Source organism: Mirounga angustirostris, unplaced genomic scaffold (genome assembly GCF_029215605.1).
Source record: "Mirounga angustirostris isolate CCGP_5_RB_7025 unplaced genomic scaffold, mMirAng1.0.hap1 SCAF_14, whole genome shotgun sequence".
Classification (NCBI taxonomy): Eukaryota; Metazoa; Chordata; class Mammalia; order Carnivora; family Phocidae; genus Mirounga; species Mirounga angustirostris.
The window spans coordinates 13,847,726-13,861,040 of record NW_026991722.1 but is presented as its reverse complement, the minus strand read 5'-3'; the positions used below and the strand labels follow the sequence as shown (position 1 = coordinate 13,861,040).

Sequence of the window (13,315 nt, the reverse complement as noted above, 5' to 3'; positions counted from 1 at the left end):
TCCCAGGTGAGGGGAGTATGCTAGGTGATCTGTTGGGGTGTATGGGGGATTCCCCAAAAGCTGCCCCTTCTGTTTGTGCCTTTCTAACATACTGTCTCCATGAGTGCCTATGTTAATGTTCTGAAGTGTGGAATGTGAAGCTTTGGTTTGTACAAAAGGAAAATGAGTCTGATACTCTGTAAATCTCTAAGCTTGAAATTCTGTCAAGTTTATTTAAAATGTAAGTGTGTAGAAGGGCATTTGGTCATAACTCAGTTATGTCCTAGTTAACAGAAATCACTGACAGATATAATCTAGCAGCCGCTTTATCAGCAGCCACCCTGAGTAAACTGCTTCTGCCCTCACCCAAGCTTGGCCTGTATCACAGACTGAACCCCCAGGCAGAAAACCACTGAAATGAGTCTGACCACTTGTCACGATTTCAGTCCTATGAGAAAGCACTTCTTTATGTGCTTTAAAAAAAATAAACCTCTTTGATTAACAACATTTTTTTCAGGGCGCCTGGGTGGCTCAGTTGGTTAAGCATTTTCCTTCGGCTCAGGTCATGATCCTGGAGTCCTGGGATTGAGTCCCGCGTTGGGCTCCCTGCTCAGCAGAGAGTCTGACTCTCCCTCTCCATCTGCCTCTCCCCCTGCTCATGCTCTCTCTCTCAAATAAATAAATAAAATCTTAAAAACACCACAACAACATTTTTTTCCAGTCACCCAGATGAAATACTGTGCCATCACCTTTACTGGTCATAGGTGGGTTACAGGTAAACAGGGATGGTGCACTCAGTGAGACTGCGGGCCTTCAAAATTTTCTTGCGGGTCCCCACCCTCTCTTCTCCACCCTCTTCCCCCCTTCTGGTGACAGTCTTCCCTTTACCCCCTCAGGAAATGATCTGATGTAAGTAATGGATGCTTACTAATCCTGCTTGGGTGTGCACAGAATTCCCCGCCCCCCATCACTGACCACTGGCCAGGGGTGTACCACTGTGCTGAGTGAATAAATCGGTTACCTCACTTCATTCTGCCACCAGTTACTAGAGAGGTCTTTAGCTTCAACGTGAGGAAGCAGAGCCTTAATTTTTCTGAGTATTGCTGCCTCATTTACATGGATTATCACATCTGATCCTCACTGCAGTGGGAGGCGTGCGATGATTAGCCCCATTTTACAGGTGAGAAGACTGAGGCTTAGAATTGCCCTCCCCCTTGCCCTCAAAGTGTAGAAATGTAGACAGTTTTATTAAAGCAATGTCAAGGATTCTACTATCCCAGCCAAACGGGAAGCTCAGTTCTGAGCACTGGGTGGAAGAATCCTGTCCTGGAGCCCACTGTCCTAACCACTGGGGCTGCCTGGCCAGACCCTTCCTCCCGGTCCCGTGCTCCCCTCTTCCTGTGTTCTCCTGGCCCCTCCCTCTGTTCTGCTGAATTCCTACATGCTGGCACGTCAGACTTTGTTTTAGTTAGTATTTCATTTTTCTTTTTTTCTGTAGAAACCTGTCTTATCGGACCTCTGAGCTACAAATGACAGCTGTGTCATTTCCACTTCTAGTTATGAACTTTTAACCAAGAAGCATGAGGGTAGGATGCTTTCTTTTAATCAACAGATGTATGACTGTGCCATGATCGAGAACAGATAAAGCAGAGTATGGCATCTGGAAACTTCTGGAGGAGAGGAACTAAGAAAAGACCAAGACCCCAAGGTTCCTCAGAACATCATGAGGCGAAGGGCTTTGCACACTAATTGAGACGTCTGTGAGGGGAGAAACTCAGAGCTCTCCGGCCTGTCTTCGCAGTCGGCTAGGAGAAAAAGTCCCTCAAGGAAACCCTCGAGGAGCAACCGCATTTGCTAGGTTGCTCTGCTCTGTTCAGTCATCTTTACCACCGTTACCTTTTGTTTGTTTGTTTGTTTCTAGAAACAGAGTCTTCAGAGACAGTTTCCTGGCATGAGACCATGCTAATGAACCAGGTCTCTTGGTGTTCTGGGGGACACGGTCCCTCGTACTTTGTATTCAGTGGTGACTTTCTTTCAAGATGCTTTTTCTCAAGGGCACCAGGACTATTAAGTGAGGTGTTAGTTTCACATTTCATAGTTTCTCTCTTAACAAAAACCACATCTTTCAATTCTGCAACATTCAGAAATTTGATACCATCTTTACTTAAATTATAGCCAAATTTCTCAAATATAGTCACGGATGATATTTTATAGAATAAAATCTATGGAAAATCCCTCATTTGTTTTTCTGGGTTGGGTTCTTTTTCCCCTTGATCTGACAGAAGGGGCCAAGCTTCTTTCTGCTTTGTTAGATGTCAGCATGAATTTTCAGTAGGGCCAGAAAGTAATTTTAGTGTTCATGATGACTTTCACTACAATTGGGTTGCTTAACGGCACAAAAAATAAATATTTAAGTCAACCTTCCTTACAGGATCTAAATAGAGACCCGCTGGTCTCTGTCGCTCCACTGACAGAGAGGTCATGTTTCCTCGGCTTCGGGTTTTTTCAGAATTAGACCCCACATGGCTTTGCATTGGGAAATAAATCCATGTAGCTTTATAAAGAGAAACTTGATTTACCATTTATTATCTTGCCCCTGCCTCCCAAAGCCTTGCACCGGCTGTGGACGTGCTTGTTCAAGACGAGTTTGTTGTCTGTCAAAATAAACAGCAGCCTGTATGCCTTGGAAAAAACATACACACGACACAAAACATACAAGAAAGTCAAGCAACAGAAGGCAAATGAATTAAGTATATCGTCTTGCCATTTTAACTCCTTTTTTTAGGACTTTCCAAGGAATTTATGCGGGTGGGTGGGCAACGTAAAGACTATTTGCTATAAACAGACTCTAGTGTTCCTTATTAATTCAGGGGGAGTCTATTAGAAAACAAAGGTTCGTTGACATAAACTCTGTGGGCCAGACCTCATTTTAGTAGGTTATAAGAACTGTAGTAGGACCCTGTCAATACATGGCTGTTTGTTTGTTTTTTTAAGATTTTATTTATTTATTTGATATAGAGAGAGGGAACACAAGCAGGGGGAGTGGGAGAGGGAGAAGCAGGCTTCCCACTGAGCAGGGAGCCCGACATGGGGCTCGAACCCAGGACCCTGAGATCATGACCTGAGCCGAAGGCAGACGCTTAACAACTGAGCCACCCAGGCGTCCCCACGGCTGTTTTTTTGGCTTTTTCCCCCCACTAAGACTTATAAGAACCATTGTATTCCCCAAACACAAGTGCTACAGACAGACCTGATCCCAGGCTGGCCTCCAGAGCAGTTGTTTTGTAGAATAGTTTCCCCAGTGGATCACAGGTCAGTTCTCCCCTACACCTGCCCAGGGATGCACAAGGGAACGGTCGCACTGATCCTACTAGGAGAAGTGGTTGGGAGAAGGGCGGCAGGGCGACTTCCCCCAAAGCCTGTTGTTACTTTTGAATTTTGTGTCACGTTACTGTATTCTTTATTTAATAACTAGACATTTTCTTGAGAGTGGCTGCGGGAGTGTGGGGGGAGGGAGAAGAAAGAGGGAGGGAGAGGAAGAGAGAATCTCCAGCAGACTCAGTACTGAGTGTGGAGCTGGACATGGACCTGGAACTCACGACCCCGAGATCACGACCCAGAGATCATGACCCGAGCCGAAACCAAGAGTCTGACGCTCAACCAACTGAGCCACCCAGGTGCCCCTAATAACTAGAAATTTAAAAAGTGGTTCCGCTTTATTTGTTTAATGAAAACAGCGACGGTTCAAAAGCTCTATTGTTTTAGAAGGAAACAAGTCATTCTTAAAGGAGAACTGGGGAAAAAAAGATTAGATGACGAAAAGGTTGTGTATCTCAATTCAGTTACCAAAAGCCTTTTGCTCTTGCATCTTGAGCAAAAAAGGAGACTGTAGGTGGGCTAAGAAATCACCCCACTGACTGCAGCCTTAGGCTAAATTCCCCTAGTCCCTATTCCCCTATTCTGTAACACTGGAGCAGGAACAGCTTTTTATCAAATTACTGCCTTACTACCATTGCTATCAGTAATAACAGCCACCACCTCTCAACCATTGAGGGCTTGGTCTTGGAGGGTGGAGTTAGGCCCCAATTCTGAGCAGTTGGAAGGGAAGGCTTGAGGACCAGCAGGGACTCCAGGGGCCTGGTGAGATGGTAGACATCAGGACCAAAATCTGTAGGCAAAAGGAGGGATGGAACTGGGAGGGGCTAGTGGGCATCCATTCATTCACACCCAAACATGGCATTCAAAGGATGTACCTGGCAAGGCATCCAGGCGGAAGGAGATTGGCATACAGGAGCTCCAGTGCATAAAGGAGATCTAGCGCAGGCTAACTGGAAACCAAGCCCTAGCAGGCAGGACTTGGGGACTTGGAAGCTGGGAGGCAGGCAGGTAGAGCCAGTCTGGCCTGCAGCACCTTGAGACAAGTCCCCAGGGGACCAGCAGAAACAAGACAGGCCAGCAAATCAGAGATCTGGATTTCCTAATCGTTCAAACACAGGTACTGCGATTCAGAGAGCAGCCTGGAGCCTGTTCCTGGGAGTGGAGCGTGGGATCGGAGTGAGATCAGCACAAGGCAGCTGCCGCAGGTCTGGGGAGCTGCAGAGTCCTCTAGTACGAGGGTTCAGCCTGGAACTGCATCTCTGCAAGTGGAGGGAAAGTTAGTTGGTAGAGAGAACTAGGAAGGAAGAGGAAAAAGGACAAAGGCATGGCTTGCCTTCTCCTGAATGTACAGGCATTCAAAGAGAATTTTCCAGATTCTTTTTATTTACCCCCAAACACATTTCCTTTAATGTAGCCTTTTAAGTTGTAGATGCATTGCCATTTTGAAGGTTTGAAGGCATACTGCAAAGTATATAATGTGCCTAAAGAACAAAATAACATTCTGTTTGAGTTGTACCTCAAATTAGATTAATACCTTAATTTTCTGCCTCACCATTGCAGATTTTCCAGTAGCAAAATTGGTGCTGCTTCTTAAAAGATCTGTAATCCTATAGCTCTGTCAAGTAGATATGTCGATTTGGGGTTGATAAAAATGTTCCAGAATTATATAACAATGGTGGTTGCACGGCCCTGTGAATATACTGAAAACCACTGACATGTACCCTCTCAGAGGGTGAATTTTATGTGAGTTATATGTTCACAGTAAGCTTAGGAGAGAGAGATGAGTTCTAAGGAACAGTCTGTGAAACTCTGTTTAGGAGATGCTGAGACATCTGGTCACCTCTGGAATCAGTAGACTTCCCCCTGTTTGCCAGGAGGTGTAAAACCCCCGGGTTAAACAATGGATTGAGTGGATCACGGCCACACTCCTAAACGGGTAAACAAATTGTCCACCTGTTCACGTCAGATGGTGCTCAACAGGAACCCGGATTTGGAGCCTAGGACATAGCCAGAAGCCTGACAGTGTGCTAAGCAGCCAGCCGCTACATGGGGTAGCCCTCTTACCAAATTCCCCTAAAAAGAACCTCTCTGTGTGTAACATAAAGCCTGTGCTTATCTTACAGAGACTGTTGCAACTTTCATATGGGTCAGAAGAAATTGATAACCTTTATCATCTGAAATGAGGCCCAACCACATATTTCTCTTGTTTGCCTTTGTCATCAACATGGCAGGAGCGTTCGCTTATCATTAGGCTCAGAGGAATCCAATCTGTTCAAATTTGCATTGACCACATTCAGCTTTACCATTTTGCTTCTGCTCATCTTTCTTCCACTTGCATCCGTTACCGTCCTAGACGCAGACAAGGGGTGCCTACGGAGAAGCGGATTCCTGTAAAAACAAAAAGAGAAAGAGAAGAGGAAGGAGGGGTGATTTCTGTTGGGTCATTCTTGCTAGTTTCCACTGGGCTCACTGTTCTTGTCCTTCAGCCCTCATCCTGCAGTGAAGGCATGGAGAGCATCCAATTCGCAGTATCCCGTGTCCACGGGGAGTGTCGGCCCGACCTGGTCCAAAGACAACCTTCCTGACACAGCTGGCTCCAGGAACACATTTGACCTTCTCATTGACCTCAGTGTAACTGTCCCTGCCCCCCACCCCACCCCCACCCCGTAAGCCCTTTGCCTGGCCAGGATGGGGTCAGAGAGGTCCACGTTGGCTGTGTCCCTCACACCCCACTCAACTAGCCTAGGGTTTTTGGGGTGTGGTGCTCTCTTAATAAAATTTCCTCCTGTAACTGAGGTATTTTAGGATGCATGGCTTCTTCTAAGCTCTGTTATTTCTACACCTTCAATCCAGTATGCCAATGAAGCCCTCTGTGAGCTCTGTGTTGTCTCCCACCACTCTGCTGATGGGCCTCTGTTGCCACCCCTATCCCACATACCATTGCAGGCCCCAGTGCCTCTGTTTGAATTGTTCACACGGTCTTAAGTAGTCTTCCCTGCCCCTCCCCCACCTTCCCCCTGCCAGTTTCTTTTCCCTCTTCTGGCCGATTTCTCTTTATCCTGCAGACTGAGCTCACTTGTCACATCCCTTAGGACACACTCCCTGACCTTCTCCAGCTGAGGTAGGGGCCCATCTGCCCCTGCAGGGGGGTGGGGGGGAGGGTAGGGTAGTAAACCCCCTTGTGTGTGTAAGCCCCTTGAGGGCAAGGTTTGTAACTCTGGATCCCTGACACCCAGCAGGGAACTTGATCCTTGGTCAGCAGCATTTGATGTCTGTTCAGCCAGGCCCAGCTGGTCGGCTAGTTGCACTGCTCAGTGTCCAGCGTGACCGCCTGTCAACAGGACTGTTGTTGTTTCTCTCATCTGGGAAAGCTGATGCAGAGAAGAGCTTTTCTGTGGCAAAGTGATAAGAATCTCTGAGTGACTGCAGGGGACTTGGCTTTTTGTTTTGTTTTACGTAGACGGGCAGATTTGAAATTATATTGTACTAGAATCATACAGAAATGAAACAGGCTCAAAAAGCTTAAGCAGCTTGTCGGGGAGGGGGGTTCCCCTCAGCCAGCAGGCGGTGAGGACTCCCTCAGCCAGGACTCTGAGCTCCAACCCTGCAGGGTTCCTATGACACCTTGCTGTCCCACTTTAAAAAATCCTATGCATGTTTAAATTTTAAAAGGTAGAGGTGCCTGGGTGGCTCAGTTAGTTAAGCAACTGCCTTCAGCTCAGGTCATGATCCTGGAGTCCTAGGATTGAGTCCCACATCGGGCTCCCTGCTCAGTGGGGAGTCTGCTTCTCTCTCTGACCCTCTCCCCTCTCATGTTCTCTCTCACTCTCTCTCTCTCAAATAAATAAATAAAATCTTTAAAAAAATAAATTTTAAAAGGTAAGCAGTATTAAACACTTTTTAAAAATCAGAGATAAGTGTGTAAGACCAAATTTGACATCCCTGGTATATAATACATATATGAAGGGTCCTCCTTGTGTTCTACAATTTTGTGACCAAAGTAGATGAGCATTTGTCCACCGTGTGACCATAATCCATCATATTACCATGAGCATAACCAGAATATTTTTTTAAAGACTTATTTATTTATTTTAGAGAGAGAGGAAGAGAGAGGGAGAGCATGAGCAGGGGGAGGGGCAGAGGGAGAGGGAGAGAATCCTCAAGCAGACTTCCCACTGAGCGCAGAGCAGTATGCCGGGCTCGACCCCAGGACCCTGAGATCATGACCTGAGCCAAAACCAAGAGTCAGACACTTAACTGACTGAGCCACCCAGGTGCCCCATAACCAGAATATTTTTAAATGCTTTAATGGATTTTTAAGCCAGTATCAGTTGGCTTTATACATTCTTAGTGGGGAATGCGCTAGTGTAGGAAAGTGACATTTGGGGGGGAGGTAATATCACACAGAGCAATTTCAGGACTGTTTATGGTATTTTCTTATGCTTTTCAGAAATGGAATTCAGTGATTCACTTTTTATTTTATCCAGAAGGGACTTGTACAAAATCTCTACCTGATGTCAATTTTCTCTTCAGGTAACTTTTCAGATCACCCCTCCGTGTACCCGTGAGAGGCATTATGAGCATTTCGGACGATGCTGTAATAAATGTGAACCAGGTTTGTATTTCTGAGCCACCTTTCCTTGTTCCTCAAAAGTGGGTGGGGCTCTCATTTATTTTTTTAATCCAAGGAATAATTTCAATCCTGCCAGATTAAAAAAAAAAAGAAATTGCGTAGACTTTCTATGGTAGTGGCAGGTAGTAATGTGTGTCACCCTGAAGATAAAAACCTTTCAATAGATAAAAATCACTTAAAAGCCGTTGCAGAAACTAGTACTTAATGTATGCTGGAATACAGTTTTCCAAAATACTATTTCTTGAGAAAGCAAGGTTTTAAAACAAAAACCAAAACCATATTTTAGCACTTTGCAATTCAAACTTTTGACATATAAAATGCAATTTAAAAGTATTTTACAGAAAAAATTCTGGGGGGAATAACCATACTGGAGTTTTTGCTTCTGCAAATTGCCTAAACCCTATTATACCTTCTCACATACCTGTTGAGAGGCAGGTGGACTGGTTACCTCCTCCTATCTGCATTGCCAGAATGTAGCCGAGGATTTCTACAGCCTCAGTGAGAGTCCGCAGGTTCCTCACTCACTCATTGTTCTAGAAACGGTGGTTACATTACATCAAGATCCTTTAGATATTCAAGCTATAAATATTTCTCAGATGTACAGAACCAAGACCAGTGATTTTTGTGAGCGTGCAGGTGTGTGTGTGGGGGGGGGGTACTCTGGTCCTTCTGTTAACCGAGGGCCCACAGTAGATGTAGGACAAAAGAAGTTTACACTCCAAATTGAAGTAGAGGGGATATTGAAGATGGGAGGGAAGGGGTAAAATGAAATTCTTGCCCCTCAAGTTTTTTAGGCACGTTTGAAAACCATCATCCTTTTCCTTGGTCAGCGGAGGTGTGGGGTGGGAAGGATGATCTTTTACTGAGATGAACTAAAAGGTGGCCTTGACCATAGACACAGCAAGTCTAGGAGAGGTTATTTTAATTAAAAAAAAAAAGATTTTATGTATTTATTTGACCAAGAGTGCACAAGCAGGGGGAGGGGCAGAGGGAGAAGGAGAAGCAGACTCCCTGCTGAGGAGGGGATCAATCCCAGAACCCTGGGATCATCACTTGAGCCGTAGGCAGACGCTTAACTGACTGAGCCACCCAGGCGCCCCTAGGAGAGGTTATTTTAGCCAGCTGGGAGACCTGAGGAGCCCATCACTGATATATGGCCTCATCCCGTGTATCATACTGTGTGAGGGGACTTCCTGGGGTCACAGTCATTTAAATGGTCCAGTAGATTGCTGTATTTTTGTTGTTCTGTTGTTATTTTGGGGGTTATTTTTCATTGCTGCATTTTTTTTTCTTCTAATTGAAGGAAAGTACATGTCTTCTAAATGCACTACTACCTCGGAAAGTGTATGCTTGCCCTGTGGCCCAGATGAATACTTAGACACCTGGAATGAAGAAGATAAGTGCTTGCTGCATAAAGTTTGTGACACGGGTAAGTCAGTCATGCCAGTGGGGAGTGTGGATAAGTGCTATTTTTAGATACAGGAGTGCTATCTCTTTTGGGGGGGAATAGGAAGAAGTTTTCGACCTCGGACTGCCAGAGGTAAGTGCTTCAGATCCCAGAAGCATCGTGTTAACATTCTTCATTTAGAACTTTCGTCCTGGAATACAATTGTGTCTCAGTTTAATCATGGAACACATATGTTACAGTTGACAAAATCTTGCCACAATGTTTCTGTGTGTGTTGTGTTATTTAATTTCCACAGAAACCCTGCAGGGTAGCCACAGTTATCCCATTTTAGAAAAGGAAGAAACGGAGACCAGGAGAGGTTGGGTGACTTTTCCAAGGTTAACAAATGTGAAGCAGGATTCAAAGCAGATCTTACTCTCAAGTCTTTCTCCTGAACCATAAATGTCTTATGGTTGATCTTATCTTGATCTTATCAGACTGCTACAGTTTTGTTTTGTTTTTGGACTCAAAAAATTTTTCCCAAATTATAGTTTAATTGTAGGAATCAGAATCAAAATATGTCCCTTAACCTAGAGGTTCCTTTCCCTCTCTCTTTCTTTTTTTTTTTTTTTCCATTTAATCTCTCTGTTGGAGAAACCATGTTGTTAATCCTGTGGATTACAGGAATCCTGTGGATTACAGGAATCCTGTGGATTACAGGAATCCTGTGGGTCACAGTCTGATTTCTGCTGGTTGCATTCCCTTGGTGTCATTTAACATATTTTCTGTCTCCTATGTTTCCTATAAGTGGTTGTTGGATCTAGAAGGCCGATCAGAACCTGGTTTGTATTTTTATGTATTTTTTTATTTTTTTACAAAACCAGAATTGGCATAATGTAGTTATGTCAGGGGTCGTATAGAAGCTGTTTCTCTCTCTTCTTGTGATATGAACTGCTGTTGACCATCATGGCCTAGATCCACTTTCATGAGGAGCTGTAGAAAGGTGACCTTCTATCATTCCTTCTTCATGAATGGCTGGAATGCTTTATGAAGAGAAGCTTCCCTTGGCAACTATCCCTTACCCTGAAGTACAGTATATACGGGAGAGGCAGAATGAATGTTTGTAGCTTTATTTGCAACTTTTCAAAATCATGACTTGATCTCCATGCTTTCTCCAAAGGATTTATATAAAAATGATAAACTCAGCCATTCAGACATATTTGAGGTGTTTTACTCTATTACAGTTCCTAGGTTATGGTTCCTCAGATTGTCTCACCTCTTCCAGGTTCCCCCCTCCCCGCCCCAGTCTTTGATATGACCCCAGGTGACCTTAAGAGCTCTCCTTGCTTCCAGGTTCATCTTGGACATTCCCTGCCTCAAACCTCAAATCAGCCATTTCTTTAAGAATTCCTGATTGCTTCCAGTGGAACATCTTATTTAGTGACCTCAGTCTGGGTGCTAGGGAGATTTGTTGCTACCGGATTGATCCTTGTTCATAGGTTCTCTGCAGTGGACAGAACTAGGAGTTAAGTATTTTTTTTTTAAACATTATAATTTTCTAGTGGGCAAGAGATAGCTGGCAGATTATGGCCGCAGAAGGTAACATGGAAACTCCACTGAGCAGAAGCATCTGATCAAGTCTTTTTCTTTCCCACTGCTTAGTAATGACTTTGACTCACTGCTGCCCCTTGGAAATAAAGATTCATTCTGTCTACTGCCAAAGTTGATTAAAGCCCCAAACCTGGTACATTAAGATATTTTAAAATATGTCACAATTGTTCATCACCACACAGGCTTGCATTCACTCATAATTGAGTGGGGTGGTTGAACTAGAATTTTCCAAGAGAGTGACCCTTGTCCATGTCTGTTGTGTGCATTATGCACGTTTATGCAGATTGGCGTCAGTGCTGCGCAAATGACCCTCAGAGAGTGGACACGGGAGGGACACAGGAAGATTTCTCCAGGTTCGCCATGCTCTGGTCTGAAAAGAATGGAAATAGGAAACATACCCTCCCTGCTGGTGGTAACTTGAGACAGTAGAAGGAGACAGGGTTCTGGTCTGCCTGTTTATTTTTCCCCTGGACCTCTGTCCTAGTCCATTCAGGCTCCTATAATAGAATAGCACAGACCGAGTGGCTTAAACAACAAACATTTATTTCTCACAGTTCTGGAGGCTGGAAGTGGGAGACAGGGTACCAGCATGGTTGGGTTCATGGTGAGAGCCCTCTTTAGGATTTCAAGACACTATTTTCTTGCTGTGTCTCCACATCGTGAAGAACAGAGAGGGAGGAAGCAGGCTCTCCTCTGTTTCTTTTATAAAGGCACGAATCCCAACCTCATGGCCTGATCACCTCCCAAAGGCTGCACCTTCTAGTACCATCTCACATTGGGGGTTAGGATTTCAACATGAATTCTGAGAGGACACAAACATCAGTCCATAACAAACTCCTATAAGGACTCAGGAGTATAAGTCCATGGGTTATTGGGACAATCCTGGTGACATGGGGGTCCTATAGGGGTAGAAGTTCTGTTTCAAATAATATTACTGTGTTTCATCGTGTGTGTGTGTGTGTGTGTGCGTGCGTGCGCACGCGCGCAGATTGATTCTTGTTATTCATAGAATAATGTCAGTGTTCTGAACTAGCAAATACTAAACCATTGCTCCTAGGGGAAATACAGGATTAGGTTCCCACGAGCCTCTAGTCACAACATTTTCGTTAACTGATCCACACATAACCTTGTTTTTTGTGTGTTTCTGTTTAGACACCTTAGTAAATATTTTGATTCATTAACATTGAACTTAGAACCAACAGCTCTGTAACTCACACCTGAACAAAGTTTATCTAACATGTATTTGCTCATGAGACACATCACAGCCTTCTTGGGCCTGGAAACAGCAGACAGCACTTCAACACTATGATTGTGGGCCATTGTAAGCAGTAGAATCGCTAACAAAAAGAGCAGAAATGCCCCAAATGGGACACTAAGTAGACCACAAAAAGGACGCTCACTTCCAGTCTAAGAGCTGTAACAAGAAGGCGGAGGGTGACCTTGTTTGACCTCAACTGAGAGCATGAATATCCGTCCGTAGCTCAAAATTTCCACTGTTCTGCATGTGTCCAAGAAGTTCTGCAAAAGTGCCAGAAGTACTGATTTGGGGGTGACGCCGAAATGTTAGTGAGTAGGTGAAATTGCAAACAGGAGTCAACAAATAATGAAGATGGACCGTGTGTGTCAGCATGACCTCTATTCCGCCGAAACTGGAAAGGGCAGGAGATTTGGGACAAGGAGAGCACTTTGCTATGTGTTGTGAGAAAAGAGACAAGTAACACACGGGTGGCCCTAAGTATTTAGGGAGATTCACTTCAAGCATGTCATCAGGCTCTGTAGTGCGGTCCCTTTTCTAATTACCTGTGGCCCCTGTTTCCACAACTCTGAATACTCCTGTGGTCCTGCAGGATCCCAAGATGAATCCCCAGTCTCCAGAACCCTATTCTCTTAGGTTCAATCTAGCATTCGTGTTCAGAATATTTCTCACATTTGCATTTACTAAAAACCAAGAAGCTGTGAAGTCTCTTTGGCATTAGCCAAAATAGTCAAGGGTCATAAACTCTCCAGTTCTTAATCCTCCTCCTAATATGAAAATTGACTTTTAAAAAGCCACAAGACTCTTAATTATTACTTTTTTTAAAGCTTTTTTTTTTTTTTTAAGATTTTATTTATTTATTTGACAGAAGAAGACACAGCGAGAGAGGGAACAGAAGTAGGGGGAGTGGGGGAGGGAGAAGCAGGCTTTTCCCGCTGAGCAGGGAGCCCAATGCGGGGCTTGATCCCAGGACCCTGGGATCATGACCTGAGCCGAAGGCAGCCGCTTAACCGACTGAGCCACCCAGGGGCCCCAAGACTCTTAATTATTGAGGAGGGTACCAACCCTACTG

At 44.6% G+C, this 13,315-nt stretch overlaps 1 protein-coding gene across 5 annotated transcripts in view; it reads left to right on the top strand.

Moving 5' to 3' along the window:
* The window catches only part of TNFRSF11A (TNF receptor superfamily member 11a), a 51,489-nt gene that overhangs the window by 13,768 nt on the left and 24,406 nt on the right, over positions 1 to 13,315 (top strand). For 4 of the 5 annotated variants that reach the window (XM_064578777.1, XM_054510274.2, XM_045886597.3 and 1 more), the window contains exons 2-3: positions 7,891 to 7,972; positions 9,294 to 9,419. In XM_064578777.1, the coding sequence (XP_064434847.1) occupies positions 7,891 to 7,972; positions 9,294 to 9,419 (208 nt within the window). Of the gene's footprint in view, positions 1 to 7,557; positions 7,973 to 9,293; positions 9,420 to 13,315 lie in introns of those variants that run through there. The other variant, XM_045886598.3, reaches the window with a different exon arrangement.